The sequence below is a fragment of the Molothrus aeneus genome, chromosome 10 (assembly GCF_037042795.1).
Source record: "Molothrus aeneus isolate 106 chromosome 10, BPBGC_Maene_1.0, whole genome shotgun sequence".
Taxonomy (NCBI): Eukaryota; Metazoa; Chordata; class Aves; order Passeriformes; family Icteridae; genus Molothrus; species Molothrus aeneus.
The window spans coordinates 17,139,434-17,158,520 of NC_089655.1; the positions used below are offsets into that span (position 1 = coordinate 17,139,434).

The 19,087-nt window shown below is 60.9% G+C and overlaps 1 protein-coding gene and 2 non-coding genes across 11 annotated transcripts; all 3 read left to right on the forward strand.

Annotated features, from left to right (window-relative positions):
* Window positions 1–73: 73 nt before the first annotated feature.
* On the forward strand, window positions 74–18,370 carry EIF4G1 (eukaryotic translation initiation factor 4 gamma 1). 9 transcript variants are annotated; one of them, XM_066556221.1, is made up of 35 exons: window positions 74–157; window positions 1,228–1,288; window positions 2,569–2,677; window positions 2,774–2,860; window positions 3,159–3,191; window positions 3,763–3,783; window positions 4,314–4,487; window positions 4,837–4,936; window positions 6,676–6,788; window positions 7,833–7,925; window positions 8,006–8,072; window positions 8,462–9,340; window positions 10,299–10,387; window positions 10,590–10,776; window positions 11,154–11,287; window positions 11,541–11,678; window positions 11,870–12,043; window positions 12,123–12,320; window positions 12,581–12,727; window positions 12,821–13,057; window positions 13,138–13,242; window positions 13,653–13,806; window positions 13,914–14,011; window positions 14,111–14,213; window positions 14,344–14,434; window positions 15,043–15,299; window positions 15,392–15,507; window positions 15,661–15,833; window positions 15,967–16,092; window positions 16,176–16,257; window positions 16,474–16,572; window positions 16,735–16,869; window positions 16,958–17,039; window positions 17,117–17,257; window positions 17,373–18,370. In XM_066556221.1, exons 3-35 carry the CDS (start codon window positions 2,603–2,605, stop codon window positions 17,552–17,554), a joined length of 4,890 nt encoding a protein of 1,629 aa, XP_066412318.1. In that variant the 5' UTR covers window positions 74–157; window positions 1,228–1,288; window positions 2,569–2,602; the 3' UTR covers window positions 17,555–18,370. The 9 variants fall into 9 exon arrangements, with proteins under 9 accessions (XP_066412318.1, XP_066412316.1, XP_066412319.1 ...); XM_066556219.1 differs by having other exon boundaries at window positions 75–157; window positions 14,332–14,434; XM_066556222.1 differs by having other exon boundaries at window positions 75–157; window positions 11,559–11,678; window positions 14,332–14,434.
* On the forward strand, window positions 10,432–10,508 carry LOC136560963 (small nucleolar RNA SNORD66). The gene has a single exon (XR_010784241.1). It is a non-coding gene; the product is annotated as a small nucleolar RNA SNORD66 (small nucleolar RNA).
* Window positions 11,721–11,795, forward strand: LOC136560964 (small nucleolar RNA SNORD66). Its single transcript, XR_010784242.1, has one exon. It is a non-coding gene; the product is annotated as a small nucleolar RNA SNORD66 (small nucleolar RNA).
* Window positions 18,371–19,087: the final 717 nt, after the last annotated feature.

Sequence of the window (19,087 nt, forward strand, 5' to 3'; positions counted from 1 at the left end):
CGTGGCGGCCCCGCCCCCGTGCGCCCCTCCCCCGCGGCGGCGGCGGCGGGCGCGCGGCCCCGCGGCCCCGCCCCCTGCGCGCGGCGCGGCTCCGGAAATGGTCGTGCTGCGCTGCGCTGCGGCTGCGTCGGGCCGCGCGCGCTGAAGGAGACTGAAGGTAACGGGCGGGGGCGGGGCGGGCGCGCGCCCCGCGGGGGGGGGTGGGGGGGCGCCGGTACCGGGGCCGCGCGTGCCGCCCTATTCCTCCCCCTTCCCCGGGATTCGCTTCGCTGGGCCTTGTCGCGCCGCCGCCGCCGCCGCCACCACGTGGGTGCCTCCCCGCCGCCGCCACCCCCTTCCCACGCCCTGTCCCGTGCTTCGCTCCGCTGCTGCGCCGGGCCCCCCGCTCGTCCCGATGGTCCCCACGTCCCGGTGATCCCGCAGCGGCGGCGTCCGTCCGCGCCCACGTGCCGGCCGGTGCGCCCCGCCGCCGCCGCCACCGCCGCACACGTGCTCCCGGCGCCGCGCCCGCCTAGGCCCGGCGCCGCCGCCGCATGTCTTGCGAGCAATGCCGCCCCCGCCCCGCCGCGACCGGCCTCTCGTGCCGCCGCCGGTGCCCGCGGGGCCGCGGTTGCGGCCGGCAGTGACACGTGTCCTTGGCAGAGGCCGCCGCCGCCGCGGGGGGGAGCGGGGCCGCCGGATGCCGCACCGGGCACCGCACCGCGCCCTCCCGCCGCCTTGATGGTGGTGCCGCCGCCCCGGGACGGAGCCGGCCGCAGCCGCCGGTTTGGCCGCCGCCTTGGCCTGGGGGCGAGGCCGCGCTTGGGCCTGGCGGGGCCGGCCGCTCTCGGGCCACGGCCGCGGCCTGTCCCAGCTCCGCCGTCGGTGATTCTTGTCTTGTCCCCCACTCCCCCGTACGTTCCCGCCTCCCCGAACTGCTGCTCCCGTTCCACGGCCCCTCACTCGGACCGAGCTGGGCCTTTCCGGAGCCCCCCCGGGCAGGGACCCCCCGCCCCGTCGGCGGGCCCGGCACAGGCCGCGGCCCGGCCGCTCCCGGCGCAGAGAGGCGGCCGCGACTCCGATTACAAACAGCCGCGCGGGGCCCCGTTGTCCCCCCGGACGGAACCCGCATTCCCCGGCCCTCCTGGGCTACCCGGGCCAGTGCGAAGCCGGGGCCAGGCCGGGCTCCCCCCGCGGGGCCCGGCCTGATCTCTTTCTCTCTCTCTCCCCCTCCCTCCTCTCTCCCAGTCAGTCGGATGAACGGTCTCTGCAGGCCCGCTCAGCCGGCCCAGGTTTTTCCCGCGGGGGGGTGAGTATCCTACTCGCTCCCGGTTGTATCTGGCAGAGGAGACCAGGTCTGGCTGTCCCCGGGTGTCCCTGTCCCCTGTGAGACAATCCTCCCCCTCTGTTTAGGGGTGATTGTTCTCAAGGCCTAGCTAAGCTGGCTCAGGTACGGGCTGTCCGTGCTGGGTGCTTGGGTCCCCGGTGAGAAGGGGCCCGAGGGAAGCACTGGGGAGTGCAACCCAGCCCCTGCCACCTCCTGAAACCCTGGCAAGGCCCATCTCCACTGGGGTGGTGGCTCAGGGGATCCCTGTGATGGGGTGGCACCCCCACACCAAGGCGCAGCCGTGGGGGGATTGGGGTGCCCCATTTCCCAGTGTTGGTGGGACGTGTCTGGCAGTGCCCGCAGCGGGGCTGGGGGCCGGCAGTGCTGACGCGTCTAGGCGTCAGATTACAGGAGGCACCAGGGCTGCTCCCTTGGGTGTCTGGCCGGCAGCGGGCTCGCTGGGTGCCGTGGGGTGCAGGGGACCCCGGCAGTGTGCGGGGTACTGCCTCTCCTTCCTGCCCCGGCGGCCTTTGCACTGGGGCGGGGAGAGCGGCACTGGCTGCCAAGTCCTTCCTGGGACAGCCGGGAGGGTGTCCGGGCTGCCTGGGTGCTGGCGGCGGCGGGGGGCTGCAGACTCCCCTGGGCAGGGCAGTGGGCAGGAGTGTCGGTGGCGCGGGGGGACGAGGGAGCTGCTCCCTGCCTTCCCTGGTAGGCGTTTGTGGTGTACGCTGGGGACCCGGCGCCACCGGCAGGAACAGGTTTGGCCGGCCGGGGGAAGCGCTTAGTAGGTCAGCCGGGGTGGAGCTGGGCACGGCTGACGCCGGGGTGCCGCCGGCCCACCCAGCCCCCCGGAGTTAGTGGTGGCCTACGTACTGGTGGCAGATTATGGGCGCTGGTGCCCAGTTTTGTGTAGGGCCCAGACAGGCTTTGTGGGGTCACCTTGGGTGGGTCAGTGTTGCTGGTGGGCATGGCTGGGTTTGGGGCATGATGAGGGGTCTGCTCTGAAGGGTGTGAGGACCTGCCCAGGCTGGGTGACTTGACAGTACCTACCCCATCTTCCCCATGGCCCAGTGGGGCAAGAGGAGGTGGCTGGGGGTCCGTGCCTTGGTGGGATGCTGTCTGTGGGGCACGGCTGATGCCTGGCTTTACAATGGTAGGCTGTGGGGCTGCAGATTTGCAGATTTTAGTGCTGACATGGACAGGAGACAGATGCCTGGGGTGTTGCCATCTCCAGCTTATGCCCACTGTCCCTGTTCCTGCAGATAGCGAGGGGATCCTTATGCACAACCCCATGAAATGAACAAAGCTCCACAGCCCACAGGAGGAGCCCCGACTGCCCCGCACCCTGCCCCTTCTCCCGGACTGCCGCAGGTAACTTCCTCTGCAGGGCTGGGGGACACAGCTTTGCCTCCCCTGTTGGTGCCAAGGGCAGTGGTACCATCTCTTTCCCTCCCTGCCTTCTTCCAGCCGACGTTCCCACCTGGTCAGACGGCACCTGTGGTTTTTAACCCGGCACCGACCTCACAAATGAATACGCCTTCTCAGCCGCGCCAGGTAAGGATTTTGTCCAGAGCTGCAGAGGGTGGTAAGGGGTATCCAGCGGCTTTCTGCTTCCTGGCCGAGTAGCCCACACTGCCACGGAACCCAGGGGTGTTAGGAGCAACGTGGTGCCCCTCGGGCCTGGTGTGTGCCTGTGAAGGGGGAATGAGCCCGTGATCTGGACCACGACTGCCACCTGAGTACCTCCTGGCCCTGGGGTGGGAGGGCAGGCGCCTCCAATGAGGATGCCCACAGAGTGACTGCTCTTCTCTCCTTCCCCCCCTCCCCAAACTTCCCTTTCCTCCTCTCTCAGTTTCCAGCAGGGCCTCGGGCAATTCACCAGCAGGTACTAACCCGCTTCCCCTGCCCTGCATGCTGAACACCCTTCCCCGACACTGCACAGAAACACCCACCTTGGGCATGAAGGGGCTGGGGAGCATGTGGGGACCCTGGACTCTGGGGAAAGTGTGGGATGCCTCCTCGACTTTGGGTAGGTTTCTCTGCAGTGTCTCCCTTGCATGAAGCCTGCAGCATGTGGCTGTGCCTGTGCTAACTCCAGCCCAGGCTGTTGCTTCTGCCTGTGCCCTTCTGCCTCTTCCTCTTCTTCCTTGCTTTGCTTGGTCTCCCAAGGCCCTGCAGTGGCGTGCAAGGCTCTGGGTTCCATCAGCCCTCTTGTGTGGAGGAGTTGTTGGGGACAGATCTGGTGACATCCTTGGCTGTGCTGTCTGGGAGCTCATCAGACCCATCCCTGCCCCTTGGAAGGTCCCTAGAAGGGATCTCAGTATATTTGGGATGTGGGCACAGAGCAAAGGGCTCCCTGACTTTTTGTCCGTTCCTCTGCTATCCCTGTCCCAGTGCCAGTAACTCCTGTCTCTCTCTTTCCCCCTTTCCCTCTGTATGCGTGCGCTTGCTAACAGGGAGGATTCAGGTCTCTTCAGGTAACGCTTTCTCCTTGCCCCGGGGGTGCGTGCGCGGACCCTTCCTTGCCCGCTCATTGCTGGGCTGGAGCTGATGCTCCCGGGGATGCTCTTGCCCGGCAGAAAAGCTGGGTCGGGATGAGCGGCATTGGCCGGGGTGGGAATGCGGAGCTCCACATGTTGTCCGGCTCCGGCATGGCGGGACTACAGGTCCCAGCATGCACCGCGAGCGCCTGGAGCCGGTGCAGAGCACGCCGGGACCCGCCGCCGCCGAGCTGCGTGCGGCCGTGGCCGGCCCCGGGCGCTGGAGCTGCCGGCCCCGGGAGGGCTGGGCCGGGGCCGCGCCGGGCATGAGCTGGGTCGGGTGGACCCAGGCGGCCCCGCAGGTGCGTGGGGACAGGATGGTGCCGGGGCGGGGGGTGGCCTTGCGGGCTGCCGAGGCGGTGCTGCATGCCGGCAGCGTGGGGGGGCTGGTGTCTCCCCCCGAGTGCGATGGTGGCAGATGAAGGTGCTGGAGCTCCTGCTGATGCTGTGCCCCATCTCTCCCCAAGCATTTCTACCAGAACAGGGCACAGCCTCCTGCCAGTGCGTCCCGCGTGCAGAGTAACACGACGGCTCGGCCCGGCCCTCCTGCCCATGTGTATCCAGCTGCTTCCCAGGTGATGATGATACCCTCCCAGATATCCTACACACCTTCCCAAGGAGCCTATTACATTCCCGGACAGGTGAGGGCTATGCTTTGGGCTCTGTGGGAGGGGGTTGGGATGGGCCCTGGTGGGAGGTGTTGCCTGGGCTTGGAGCCCAGGTCTGTTCTGGCGGGGTGGAGGGGGTCCTGAGACTCTGAACACCCACTGATTTGAGCAGGGTGCTGCTGGCTCTGTAGAGACGCAGCAGGCAGTACTGGTCCCCTCCCCAACAGTTCTCTGAGGCACCTGGTGTCTTCTCTGCCTGTGTCCTACTCACTGCCCTGGTGTACAACTAGTTCACAGTCAGGTTTGGGGTTACATCAGTGTTGTGGGGATATGTCTGTGTTTTGCAGGGGACATAACTGACTTATTTTCTTTCCTCTTGCAGGGTCGCTCCACGTACGTTGTCCCGACCCAACAGTACCCGGTCCAACCTGGCGCCCCTAGTTTTTACCCCGGAGCCAGCCCCACAGAGTTCGGGACTTACGGTACAGACAGAGGGTTTGCTCTGCTCCCCAGTGCTCTTTCAGTCCCAGCACTTCCCTGTTTTTTTTTACTCCCCTGGCCTCTGTGTGTCCCCCTGAGTTGAACACAGCTGATTGGGGCTGACTCTGTGACCCTCATTGCTGTTTTGGGGCACAGTTGCTTGTTGCCCAGCAGCACATCATGTCCCGCTGGTCCATTTGTACCAGTCCACTCACCCCTGTCCTTTTCCAAATTGGGGCTGTTTAATATTTAACTCGGCTGGCGGAGGGCTGGGGCAGACTTTATCCCCTGCTCCCCCTCACTTGCTGTCAAGGTGGTGAGCAGTTCAGTGCTTGCTGACCCCCTCAGCTCCTGCTCCCCAGGAGCTGAGCTGGGGTGCTCCGTGCCTGCCCCCTCCTGGTGCTTGGGGAGTGCGATGTGAGTAGCCCCTCCTCCTTCCCCCTGCTGCATGTGGCCACCCGGGCTGTGACTATATTTAGGCTTGGTTGGCCCCGGGAGGCCCAGCAGACACAGAAATGTGAGCCGAGGCCTCCGGCCTGGCCCCAGCACAGCAGCAAAGCATAACCGGGGCAGAGATGGGCTTCTCCTGAGCCAGGTACGTGCCCGGCCTCCCTCCCTCTTGTCTCAGGACCCAGCCAGCCCCTCAGTGGAAGGAGGTGGCCCCTGGCTGTGGCTGTCTCCTGTGCTTGGGCCAGGACACTGCTGCACCTTTTTGCACTGAGCACAGCCCCGGGACATGCTCTGGGTATCTCTTTAAGGTTCCAGGATAGGTGCACCCCCATCCTCTGCATTGGGTCTGCTGTGGCTCTTCCTGGGGAAGCTGGCAGCACTTGCCTCTTGCCCACAGGACTGGTAGGGTGACCTGACATGGTGTGACCCTTGACAAATGAATCAAATTGGGTCTCCTGAATGGTCCTCAGGGCTAGGCAGCCCAGGGTCTCCTTCCTTTCCCCCATGCCCAGCCCATCCTGACGTGTGAGGCCCATTCAGCGTCCCTGTGAGTCCCACAAGCAAAGGGAGGGTCCCTGACTCAGAGATGAGGCAGTCGCCAGAGCACCTTGGTTGACTTTCAGGGTCAGTGCAGCAGGGAAGGTGCTGGAGCCAGAGGGGGCCAGGACCCTGTTGTGCCTGTCCCAGCACACCCGTATCCCTCTGGCACTGCTCCGGGGTGATGCTCATGGATGCCCTGGGAGGAGTGGAGCACCTCTTGAGGGTTGTGCCAGCCCTGGATGGGGTCCAGCTCTGCCTATGTGCCTCAGCACAGCTCCTTCCTCTGGGCTGGGCTCGCCAGGGACTCGAGCTGCACGGGGAGCCTGAGCCCCTCAGCCTGGGTGTGAATGGAGGCTGCCTGGTGCCGCCCTCAGGCTGGTGCTGGCCTTGGGGAGATAAGGGTGCAGGCAGGAAGGCGGTCACCGGCAGAGCCAGGACGCCTGTACCTGACATGGCCGAGTGTCCAGGCAGGGCTCTCTGGCATGGAGCTGGTGGGCACGGTGGATGCCTGCGGGGCCTGGCTGGGCGTGGGGGTGGCGCGGGGACGCTCTCTGCTTCACAGGGAAGGAATTTGGTCAGGCCTGTCAGGCGGGTTGGGACAATCCAGGCCGGATGCGATGGGGGTTCGCAGCAGAGCAGCGAGGGCTCTCCGGGCTCCTGACAGACCCCTGTGTTTGGGAGATCAGAGAGTCCTCAGGACAGGCTTGGAGGATCTGGCTTGGCTGCTCTGACACTCTCTCCTCTCCTTCAGCGGGTGCGTATTACCCGGCGCAGGGGGTGCAGCAGTTCTCAGCGGGGGTCCCCACTGCCCAGGTCATTGTGAGCCAGCAACCACCGATCCCCCCAAAACGAGAACGCAAGACGGTAAGGAGCCATCTGCCTCCAGGCATGGATGGGGGTGCTCATGTGCGAGAGGGTGTGCTCGTGTGCAGGAGGGGGATGGTGTCAGTCCCGGGCGCTGGTCGTGTGTGGGATGGGACATGGTGCAGCATGCCAGGGAAGAGGGTTGGCACAGGGCTGTGTCCCCACAGGCTGGAGGGCTTAGCAAGGGAACTGGGGTGCACGGTGGGTGCTGGCGACCTTGGTCGTCCCGGCGGGCAGCGTTGTGCTGAGTCACAGCTCCCGGGAGGGCGGGGGTGCCGCGGCTGCCAACTGCTGTCTGCTCCCGGAGATGCCGGTGCTCAGAGGCCTCGCATGGGGCCTATTTATAGCGGGGAGCCGGGTGGCTGCCGGCATGGCCCTGTGCTGGGAGGCAGGGGGTGCCACTGGGAGGTGGGATGCTGGCATTTTCTCATCAGAGATGGGTTGAGCTCTGCACTTGGTGTTCTGGGAGCAGGTCGTCTTCAGAAGGTAGAGAGAACAAGATTCCTGGCTGCACTTTGCCCTGTGCTGTAGTCTCAGCCAGACCCATGTGTACCCCTCCAGTCACCCCGCAGCAGAGTGCCCTGTAGCTCATGCTGCAGACATGGGGCACATGAGGCTGTAGGCATATAGGGTGTGCCTGGGGTGACACAGAGCTCACTGTGGTTTCTGTGTGCTGAGGCTAGTCCTCTGAGTGGGGGTTCTTGCAGCCCCTGTGCCAGCACAGTGATGTATTGGGGTTCTCTCACTTCTGGAAATGGGCACTGGCCTGGGGACCTGCTGGCTTCAGCTGCCTGTTGCGATGACTTGCAAGGCACTGGAGCAGGCCAGTGTCTGTGGGACACTGTGTCCTCTGGTGAGGGGATGTGGCACCCACTGTTCCCCCAAACTGCATGGCCAGGACAGGCACTGCAGTGAATGAATCTTCCTTTTCCCTTTGGAGAAGGGTGTCCTGTGGGGTGTTGGGCTCATGGAAAGGGGGTTGCCCGTGTGTTATGTCCTGCAGTCTGCCAACAGCTTCCCCACTCTGCTCTGATTCTTGGACAGATCCGAATACGAGACCCCAACCAAGGTGGCAAAGACATTACAGAAGAAATTATGTCTGGAGCAAGGACCTCATCCACCCCCACTCCTCCACAGGTAAGTGGACCCTCTGACTTCGCAGCTGTGGCAGAAGGAAGTGCACATGGCCCTGTTCAACTCCCTCTTTGCCCCCTCAGGCTGGAAGCGGTTTGGAGCCCCAGGCCAATGGAGAGACCCCTCATGTAGCAGTTATTGTCCGGCCCGGTAAGTGCCCGTGCCAGGGCTGGCTGTGCCAGCTGGCATGGCTGCAGCAAGGTTCCCTGGTGTTGGTACTGCAACACCAGGGAATGCATGTGTAATGCCAGCCCCACTGTTCCTTGGTTCTCTTGACTCTTGTGGGGTCAGAGACCATCCCTGCATACCTGCAACAAGGGACGTATGTCCCCTTGTTGGATCCAGGAGAGTTTATGGGGGCTGTATACTCATCTCAGCTGTCCTCTGGGCACTGGAGGACCCTTCTTGTCCCCATCCCCCATTTGTGATGTGGCTTGGCACATCTGTCCCTATGGCTCCTGAAGATAGAGGGATCTGGGGAGGAATGTGGGATGAGCAGGGAATCAGAGAGTTATCCATTAATGCCATCCACCTTGCAGATGACCGCCCAAAGCCTGCGCTGGTGGTGAGCAAGCCCGTCTCCCTGGAGCCCAGCAAGTCAGCATCCCCGTCTCCTCCCCCTCCCCTGATCCCCGAGGTGGAGCCCGTGGTGCTCTCGCCTGTGACGCTGGTGCCAATGGAGCCTCCTGTGGACACGGACGTGAAAGCGGAGCAGGGCGAGGCGCCACCTGACCCGCAAAAGACGTTAAGCGCCATCACTACAGTGCCAGGGGCTGCGGAGCTGCCCCTTGTGCCCGCGCCCAACATGGACACGGTGGCTGCGGAGGAGGAGGAGGAAGAGGAGGAGAAGGTTGCTATTTCCCTCCCAGAGCCCACCCTGCAGGAGCCTGTGCCCCCTGAGGTGCCGCCGGTGCCCACTGTTCCCTCGATGCCAGCCGTGCCCCTGGTGCCGGCTGCGCCGTCGCCACCGCCCGTTGTACCACAGGCCCCCGAAGCGCCTGCCAAACCTGCCTCCCCCAGCCCCCCTCCGCCCCGGGAAGAGCCCTGCCCTGAGCCCACTGAGGCCAATGGGGTTTTGGAGGAGACACCTGAGACGGTCCCTGAGGCGCCCGTGTGCCAGCCAGTGCCGGTCTCCGAGCCGGTGCCTGTGCCCACCCTGGACTCCCCCGTTGCCCAGGCTGAAGAGCTGCCCCTACCCAATGGTGTGGAGGGCACCAGCAAAGCAGAGCCAAGTGAGGAGCGGCCCGAGTCAGATGTCAGTCCCATCTCAGAGCCTGAGGAGCCAGCCCAGCCTGGCACCCCTGCCTCCCCACCTGCAGAGGAGGAGGAGGAAGAGAGCGAAGGCCCTGGTGAGACCCAGGAGCGAAGCTTGAGCCCAGCCCCTGCCCCTTCGCAGATCTCGGAGGCGACCGCACAAGGTTGGGAATGCTGGGCTGCAGGGTGCCCCAGGGTGGGTGTTGGGTGGTGGGGGACATCGCATGGCATGAGGTACAGGGAGGATGTTGGAGATGTGGTTAGGGATACAGGGTGTGTAGGTATGGGATTCTGAGGGGGACAAGGTGTCTGTGGATGGTGGGATCAGGGAGATGTCTGGGGAGTACATCTATGGGGTGATGTATGGGGTGGGCACAGAGGACTGTGTGTGGGGGATGTCACAGGGAATGAAGTGTGTTTTATATGATGTTTTACACAGGGGTGTAGGGTGATGTATCAGGGTTGTATCTGAGGATTGTCCGCAGTCGTTGAGGACACTGGGAGGTGGCGGATTGGCAGGGAAGATGTAGGGCATGCTGTGTAGGGGTATGCAAGTACACAGGGATGATTGAGGGAAGTGGAGTGCCCTGGGGATGTGTTAGGGTTTCTCTTTTTTTTTTTAAGCATCCTACACAGGAGTGTTGGGGTTACATAGGAGTGATGGGGAAGATGGGTTCACAGGATGTGTTTTATGGAGTGCCTTGGGCAGGGATACAGGGGTGCTCTAGGAGGGCAACCTCAGGGCAGATAAATTTCTGGGGAGCATGTGTTTGGGCTGGTGTATAGGGGTGCCAGGGAGGAGAGTGTGTATAGGAGCAGAGATTTGTATGGGAGTGTCCCTGTACGGGCTGCCTGTAGAGCAGTGTCTGTAGGGATCCTCTGACAGGATGGGGAGCACACAGTAGGGCAGTGGTGTAGATGGGAGGTTTTGATGAGGCACATGGTAAATTAGGGTGTGTTTGGGGATGGGGGCTGTTATGTGGTGGCAGGACCACATCCCTGTGGCTCCATCTTGAAGCTCACCTGCTGTTACTGGGGCCTTGCTGGTGACCCTGTAGCTAGTGTTAGGGTGCTGGGGACTGGGAGGGTTCCTGTCTTTCACCTTCCTGCCTCTCCTCCCAGTCGCCATGTCGGTGCCAAAGAAGAAACGAAGGATGAAGGAGCTGAACAAGAAGGAGGCAGTAGGTGATTTGCTGGATGCCTTTAAAGAGGTGAGTGTCTTGGGGTGTCTGGGGATCACCCTGTGTCCCATCTCCTCCTGTGATGAACTCTGCTTTGTGCCATCGTGTCTGGGCCACTGATGCTCTGTGATGGTAATGAGGATCTGAGGTGGGGTGGACACCGAGGAGTGGGGTGAAGGGGACAGGAACAGGCTTGTGTGGGTGACTGCTGTCCCTGTCCCCTCTGCTGCAGTCTCAGACTGGTGATAGTGCCTCGGAGGCGGAGAACAAGCCCCCCGTGTCTACCCCTGCCAGTGAAGCAGAGGATGTGGCTCCTGCCCGTCCACAGGAGGAATCGGAAGAGACATGGGAGGAGAAGGAAGACAAGTTGGCCCCAGAGAAGGGCAAGGCTGCTGGCCAGAAGTATGGCTACAAGGAAGGTAAGCTGTGCCTGGGCACAGTCCTCTGCTGGCAGCCACCACCTCTGGACCCAGCAGTGGGGAAGGTGTGGGTGGCATGCTCCCTGTGTCCTAAATTTTACATTCTCCTCCCATCTTGTCCCTAAGCTTGTCATGGGATGGGGAACAGAGTTCCCAGCACAAGGGTCTTGGCAGGAGGCAGGGACCTGGTGGAATCAGGCTTTCTAAGCAGGCATGGTTTTGCTCATGGTGTACCAGCCTGGGGTAGTTTTCTGGTTGTCTGTATCTCACCTTGCTTGTTCCTGTGTGGACCCAGACCCACCACAGCCAGGGTGGGGTGAGAGAATATGGGACAATATTCAGGCACATCAGAGTGTCCCTCTTGCCCCCCACTGCAGAGCAATGGAAGCCATTGAACCCTGAGGAGAAGAAGCGATATGACCGGGAGTTCCTGCTGGGCTTCCAGTTCATCTTTGCCAGCATGCAGAAACCTGAGGGGCTGCCCCAGATCACAGATGTGGTGCTGGACAAGGTCGGTGCGGCCCTGGAAATTGGGGAATTGCGGGTGGTGGTTAGGTGGGGATCTGGCTCCTCCTTGTGCCTTGGGAAGGTGGGGCAGGGACTTACATTTGTGCTCAGTGTCTTGTTGCTGCATCTGCAGTGACCCTTGAGCCTGGGTTTGGTGGGTGTGGGGGCACCTCTGGGGCCTTTTTTCCAGTTCCTTGTCCCGGCGCTGAGGCTGGGGGATGGATCCATCCCGCTCCTCTGCCCCCGGGCATCCTCAGCCGTGTGTACCTTCGCAGGCCAATAAGACCCCACTGCGGCCAATCGACCCCCTCCGCATCAGTAGCATGAACTGCAGCCCTGACTTCACCCCCTCCTTCGCCAACCTTGGCCGGCCTGTCATGGGCAACCGGGGCCTGGTGAGTATCTCCTCACTTCGTTCCTGCCACCCTGCTCTGCCTCTCTGTGATGATCAAGCTTTCGAGCCACTGTGTCTGGGCCACTGATGTCCATGATGGAGTTGAGGATCTGAGTAGGTGGACTGGGGACTTCTGGGAGCCAGCTCATGTGGTCCCAGAGCAGAGAGCTGAGTTTCTTGTCCATGTGTCAGCCCTCAGGGTTGGGTCCCCGCCGCTCCCAGCCGAGTCAGAGGAAGGAGCCCCGCAAAATCATTGCTACTGTGTCCCTCAATGAGGATGTCAAGCTGAACAAGGCCGAGAAGGCCTGGAAACCCAGCAGCAAACGTGCTTCCGAGGAGGAGGATCCTGAGAATATCAAGACACAGGTGGGAGCTGGGGTGGGGAGGCAGTCGGAGGGCCTGGGGGAAAGATGCCCAGCTCTTGCTGACCCTATTGCCCTTGCAGGAACTGCTCCGCCGTGTCCGCAGCATCCTCAACAAGCTGACACCCCAGATGTTCCAGCAACTGATGAAGCAGGTGATGGAGTTGTCCATCGACACGGAGGAGCGGCTCAAGGGTGTCATCGACCTCGTCTTCGAGAAGGCCATCTCGGAGCCAAACTTCTCTGTTGCCTATGCTAACATGTGCCGTTGCCTTATGGGGGTGAGCAGAAGCTGGGTGGTCTCCTGTTGAGTGGGCAAGGTTTTTTTGGCCATCTCAGCTGAGCTTAGTAGTGTGCAGGTCCTGCCATGTGGAGTGGGGAAACTAGGGTGTGTGGATGGAGGACTGTGTTCAGAGTCTCAGCAGGGCATCACAGTGTTGTAGGGTGGCTTTTCCCTGATTTGAGTAATGCCACCTTATTTGCCCAGTTTTGGGGGAGACACAACTCATACTCTTTCTCTGCGTTGTACCTCTCCCTGCAGCTTAAAGTGCCCACAACAGACAAGCCCACAGTGACTGTGAACTTCCGCAAGCTGCTGCTCAACCGCTGCCAGAAGGAGTTTGAGAAGGACAAGGATGATGATGAGATCTTTGAGAAGCGGCAGAAGGAGATGGATGATGCCAGTGCTGTGAGTTGTGGCGGGAATCTGCTCAGAGGGCTGGCGTGGGTGTCCTTGGCTTGGCTCTGGACACTGAACTGGCCTGCTGTGCTTTCCGTGCAGCCCGAGGAGAAGGCGCGCATGAAGGATGAGCTGGAGGAGGCGCGGGACAAGGCCCGACGACGATCCCTGGGCAACATCAAGTTCATTGGAGAGCTCTTCAAACTGAAGATGTTGACAGAGGCCATTATGCATGACTGCGTGGTGAAGCTGCTCAAAAACCACGATGAAGAGTCTCTTGAGTGCCTTTGCCGCCTGCTTACGACTATTGGCAAGGACTTGGACTTCGAGAAAGCCAAGGTACTCCTTGCCCTGCCCTACCATGCTTGCTCTTCCCTTGCCTTTAGGAGGGATGTGACCATGGCTCTGTCCCTCTATAGCCCAGGATGGACCAGTACTTCAATCAGATGGAGAAGATCATCAAAGAGAAAAAGACATCATCCCGAATCCGTTTCATGCTGCAGGATGTGATTGACCTAAGACGGGTAAGGTTGATGGAATGCAGTTGCCTGGGGACTGTCCTCCATCTGCTGCTTGGTCCCTTGGAGCTGCTGGCCTATGTCCTCTGAATGCCAGCACTCCATGTGTCCCCTCTAGGAGAGAGGTGGGTATGTGAGCTGTGGCCAGCCCCAGAGACACCATGCTAGCCCCTGCTCTTGGTTATCATGGTAGTGGTAGTGGGCACACAGTAACTGGCGGCTGTTTAATGCAGGGGGGCTCTGGAACCTGAGCCCTTTTGTGCCAAAAGCTGCCACAACACATGGAGAGTGGTGATGGCCCAGGCCAGAGACCAACCTGAGACTTTGAGAGTGGGGTGGCTGGGAAGGGGGAATCCCTTTCCCTCCATCTTTCAGCCATCTCAGTTCCCTCTTCCCTTCTTCCCTGCCCTCTGCAGAATAGCTGGGTGCCGCGGCGGGGAGACCAGGGCCCCAAAACCATCGATCAGATCCACAAGGAAGCAGAGATGGAGGAGCATCGAGAACACATCAAAGTGCAGCAGCTCATGTCAAAGGATAAGAGGAGAGGACCCCCTGGGCCATCCTCTGGTGGTGAGTATCTGGCCTTGGGGGCACTTGAGTTTTCTAGGAGTGGGTTGCTCCTGCTGGACTCTGCTCAAGGCTGGTCTGCACCTTATGACTGTCCCTCTTGTGTTCAGGACGCAGTAGCCTGGTTGCAGATGATGGCTGGAACACGGTGCCCATCAGCAAGGGCAACCGGCCCATTGACACCAGCCGGTTAACAAAGATCACCAAGGTGAGGCTGGGGGTGTGGTGGGGCAGCCGAGCTGGCTGCCTGGCCTGGGTCATGCCTTGGTGGGGGATCAGGCCTGACTGTCTCTCTCTCCATCTGCAGCCTGGATCCATTGACTCCAATAACCAGCTCTTTGCACCGGGTGGGCGGCTGAGCTGGGGCAAAGGCAGCAGCGGAGGGTCTGGCGCAAAGCCTGCAGATTCAGGTAGGCAGTGTGGGACTGGCTGGGTGCTGTGGGACAGAGTGGAGGGGTGATCTTTCCCCTGGCAGTTCCTCTACCAAGGAGTTGCCGAACTCTGAGACTTCCCTCTTTTCACGCCCAGCATCTGATTCAGGGCGACCAGCCACGAGCACCTTGAACCGCTTCTCAGCGCTCCAGCAGTCAATGCCTGCCGAGAGCCCAGAGTCCCGCCGTGTGGTGCAAAGGTGAGGGGCCAGCCCTGCCTTGGTGGAGGGGTGTGTGGGGTTGAGAGAGAGCCCCTGATTCAGTCTTGTGGTTGATCAGTGTATAGACAAGTTACAGTATCAAGGCCCCTGTGGCAAGATGGGGGGGGCCTTGAGAGAGCTCAGAGTCAGTGGTGAATCCTTGTGGCAAGGAAGGTTGACCTCACCCTGGATGTCCTCCCTACTGTTTGGCACTTGGGTGACCACCCCTGCGTGCTTGGTCTGGCCTGGGGGTCCTTGGGTAGACATTAATGGGTGGCGGGAGTGTGAGGTCCCCAAAGAGAGCTGGAGTTTGGATTTGTTCAAGAGAAGAGGAAGACAAAAGGAGGCTTTGCCAGTCTGCGTCAGAAGGAAGGTGTGGGTAGGACAAAGGCAGGCAGTGCTCAGCCATGCCAAGGAGCAGAGTAAAAGGAAAAGGGTATGAGTTGGAACAGGTGAGAAATAGGGAGAAAGTTTTCCCTAAGAATGGTCAAGTGCTAAAAGCGAAGTGGGGATTGGAGTGGCACAGCCTTACTTTACAGAGCTCTACAGTCTGGGGTCAGGGAGGGTGGTGATGGGTTCTTCACACTGTGTGTCTTTCTCTCACCCAGGAGCAGCTCCAGCCGTGACAGGTCAGAGAAGGCTGGGGACAGAGGGGACCGGGAGTCACGTTCGGAGAAGGGCAGCGACCGTCTAGAGCGTCTTGACCGGGGGGAGAGAGTAGACAGGAACAGGTCTGCCCTCACCAAGAGGAGCTTCAGCAAAGAGACAGAGGACAGGAGCCGAGAACGGGAGAAGCAGGGCGGCCCCGAGGCTGTGCGCAAGGCTGCGAGCATGACGGAGCAACGGGACCGGAGCCGAGAGACTGGTGAGCTGGGGAGGGGCGATACCCCAGGCTCTGGCTGCACCTGCAGCTCTGCCTGTCCCAGGTGATGCCTGATCCCTGCTCTTCTCTTGCAGTTAAACAAGAGCCAACACCTCCTGCAACATCCACCAAGCCCGCGCTGTCAGAAGAGGAACTGGAGAAGAAATCCAAGGCGATCATAGAGGAATACCTGCACATCAATGACATGAAGGTGAGAGAAGGGGGTGGCCATGTTCCTCTGACATGCCATATGCTTCCCTCCCTGTGTGGTACACTGTTTGGGCAGTGTTCTGGTGGTGCCTGGATGAGGAAGGGGAGCCAGAGCTGGCTATAGGGCAGTACTGACCCCCCCTTTTCCCTGCAGGAGGCCCTGCAGTGTGTGCAGGAGCTGGGCAGCCCCTCCTCACTCTACATCTTTGTGCAAAATGGCATCGAGTCCACGCTGGAGAGGAGCACCATCTCCCGCGAGCACATGGGAGCCCTGCTCTGCCAGCTGGTGAAGGCAGGCACGCTCTCCAAGGAGCAGTACTACAAAGGGTGAGGGGCTTGGGCAGCCTGGCTTTGAATTTGGCCCTGCCTTGAGTAGGACTCAACATTGAGACATCCTGAGGTCCCTCCTAGCCAAGGGTGTGGGGACTGCTGGATCCCAACAGCTCCCTCTGCTCTTCAGGCTGCGGGAGATCTTGGAGATCGCAGAGGACATGGAGATTGACATCCCACACATCTGGCTGTACCTGGCTGAGCTCATCACACCCATCCTGCAAGAGGAAGGCATCCCCATGGAGGAGCTGTTCAGGTGAGGGCTGTGCTCCTCAGCAGGGCTGGCACAGAAGTCCTCCTGGGGGCAGGTAGCTCACCCAGGTTTCTTGTGCTCCACAGGGAGATCACAAAGCCCCTGGTGCCCATTGGGAAGGCCACCACGCTGCTGGTTGAGGTGCTGGGCTTGTTGTGCAAGGGCATGGTAAGTGCATGGGGCTTGTGGCTGCTGGCTGCAGTCTCAAGGACTGGCATCCTGCCTGGGGGCTGGGTGGGGATTGAACCCCCCTGCCTCAAGAGAGGATGGTGAGGGGCATCCCTCTCAGTATCGGGGTCACGGGGCTGGCATGGCCAAACCACAGTATCTTCCTCCCTGGAGATGGAGGGCATGCAATGCTGATGCTGACTGTCTGTCCCACAGGGCCAGAAGACCGCAGGAAAGCTGTGGAGGGATGGGGGCCTGAGCTGGAAGGAATTCCTGCCTGAGGACCAGGATGTCAACAAATTTGTCACAGAGCAGGTGGGGGCTTGTTGGCAGCAAGGGGCAGAGGTGGGCTGTGGGCAGATCTTGGGGGCTTTTTGGCAGCAAGGGGCAGAGGTGGGCCGTGGGCAGACCTTGGGCAGTGTGAGAGTGGCACTCCCCTGTGCTGCCTTCAACAGCTCTCTCTGCCTGCTTCCCCAGAAATTGGAGTACACGATGGGGGACAGCTCAGACATGCCAAGCCGCAAGGAGCTGACCTCAGAGGAGCTGTGCAAGCAAATGGACAAACTGCTGAAGGAGAACCCGAACAACCAAAGAATATACGACTGGATTGAGGTGAGGGTGGGGACACAATGCCTGAGTGTCTGGAGGCTTCCTCTTGGCTCCCTCTCCAGCTCACAATCCTTTACCCTCCCCCCTCTAGGCCAACCTGAGCGAGCAGCAGGTCTCGTCCAACACGTTTATCAGGGCCCTGATGACGTCTGTGTGCCACTTGGCCATTGTCTGTGAGTACCAGGGTGAGGTGGGAGCGGGGGGGGGTGCCCCTGCTTGCAGTGCCCCTCTCACGCCCTGTCCCCTGCAGTTGAGAACCCGTACCGCGTGGACGCCATGGTCATCCGCAACCAGGCCAAGCTGCTCCAGAAGTACCTGCGGGATGAGCAGAAGGAGCTCCAGGCACTCTATGCCCTGCAAGCCTTGGTGGTGAAGTTGGACCAGCCTCCCAGTGAGTATCGTGGGTGCGGGTGGGGCAAGGAGAGGGTGGCAAATGTGTTCCCACCTCAGCAGGGTGGCCGATGGCTGGAGAATAGCAGAGGTTCCCCTTTGTCCCCCCACCCCAGACCTGCTGCGGATGTTCTTTGATGCCCTCTACGATGAGGACGTCATCAAGGAGGAGGCTTTCTACAAGTGGGAGTCCAGCAAGGACCCGGCCGAGCAGCAGGGTAAAGGGGTGGCTCTCAAATCGGTGACAGCCTTTTTCACCTGGCTCCGGGAAGCTGAGGATGAGTCGGACAACAACTGAGCAGCTGTGAGGAGGAGGAGGAAGGGGGGAGAAAAGAGCGGGGCACCCTGGGGAGTAACTCCATCCCTTCCCACCCCTGGCCCCCATGGACTTGCTGATGCCAGGGCTGAGGGACCTGCTGTGCCCCTTGCAGCCCCCCTCTCTTTTTTTCAGTTCTCCTCTCTCTTCTTCCTCTGTCCTGGTTCTGTTTGTAAGGCCTGTACGAGTTTGTCATGATGATAATAAACAGATGCTGACTGAGGTGGTGGCTGCCATGGGCCCCCTTGGGGACCCTCCTCGCCCCCCTCCCAGTGCAGGCACACCGGGTCTCTGGGAGTGGGGCAGAGCACCCCTGGATTCATGTTATGGAGAGGGGGGGATGGGATGGGGACATATCTCTCCCCTCCTCTCCCTCCTCCTCTTTCTTCTTCCCGCTTCTTGATGAAATATAGAGAGATTATATATATATAAACTTATTAAATTTGGTTTGGGGACAGGAGCGTGATTTCTCCCCCTCCCCTGTCCTCTCTCTATTCCTCCACCACTGCCTGGACCCTCTCCCCTCTATGGTTTTTAAATTTTAAATATAAATCATTCCCCCCCCCAGCTCCTGCTCTGACACCTGGGGAGGGTGCCGGGGAGGAGGGGGGGTGGCCCCTTCTCTCTGGGCCAGGCTGAGTCCCCTCCACGACCCCAAAAGCCCCTATCCTCCTCCCAAACGTTTAAGGCCACAATTGGGCAAGCGACAGGGCGGCCCCCTCATCCGCGTCCCCTGTATTTATAGAGCGCCGGATGTGACGAGCCGCATGTGTAATTATTAAAACAAGGATTCAATTACTGGTCACGTGAATTTGTAAATAATTTTTTTTTTGCCTTTTTTTTTTTTCTTTATGGAGTATTTAATTGAAGATTTAAAGGCATCTTTTCACCTTAAAACTGGAAATAAAAGAACATTGCTAAATAATGCCCCGTGTGCCACTGTTGCCGCCCCCCCCCCCCCCCATGTCCCTTGTGCCTGGGCTGGTGTGGGGGTGCCAGCCTTGAACATGGGCAAGGACCAGCCTCCCCTGTCACTGCAAGGCAGGTAGGTATCCCCCACTCCAGGGTTGGAAGGGGGGCAAGGGGGTTGGATGTGCCTGGAGTGAGGCCCCCTGGACTCCCCTTGCTGGCACTGCCCGGCACAGGGTCTCTGGAGGTGGAAGAGACAGCCCTGCCAGCACCTTGGCTGTGGAGCAGCGCCCTGATGTCCCCTAATGTCCCTTTTGCCACAGGCATGAGTGGCAGAACCTGTGTGGTCTTGGGGCAGGAGATGGGAGGTGTTGTGCCAGGTGCCCCCTGTACCTTCCAGTGTGGGAGGGCATGTTTCTATCAGCCCCTCCTGGCCTTGTCTTGCAGTTGGAGTGGAGATGGGGCACAATTGGCCCCTGCTGGGGTTCCCCTGTGGGGTATCCCTGCTGGGGACAGAGGCTGGTCCCCCTTGGGACTAGAGGCTGGTCTTTGCTGCCTTGGGCTCCCTCTTGCTGAGTCACCCTGGCCATGGCCCAGAGGGTACAG

What these genes read in the sequence shown, in the direction of transcription:
- EIF4G1 (XM_066556219.1), top strand. Translation starts at nt 2,603, where the DNA reads ATGAACAAAGCTCCACAGCCCACAGGAGGAGCCCCGACTGCCCCGCAC. An exon ending in CCTATTACATTCCCGGACAG is followed by an intron (nt 4,488 to 4,836) that starts GTGAGGGCTATG and finishes TTCCTCTTGCAG; the next exon opens with GGTCGCTCCACGTACGTTGT. An exon ending in TCCCGCCGTGTGGTGCAAAG is followed by an intron (nt 14,435 to 15,042) that starts GTGAGGGGCCAG and finishes TCTCTCACCCAG; the next exon opens with GAGCAGCTCCAGCCGTGACA.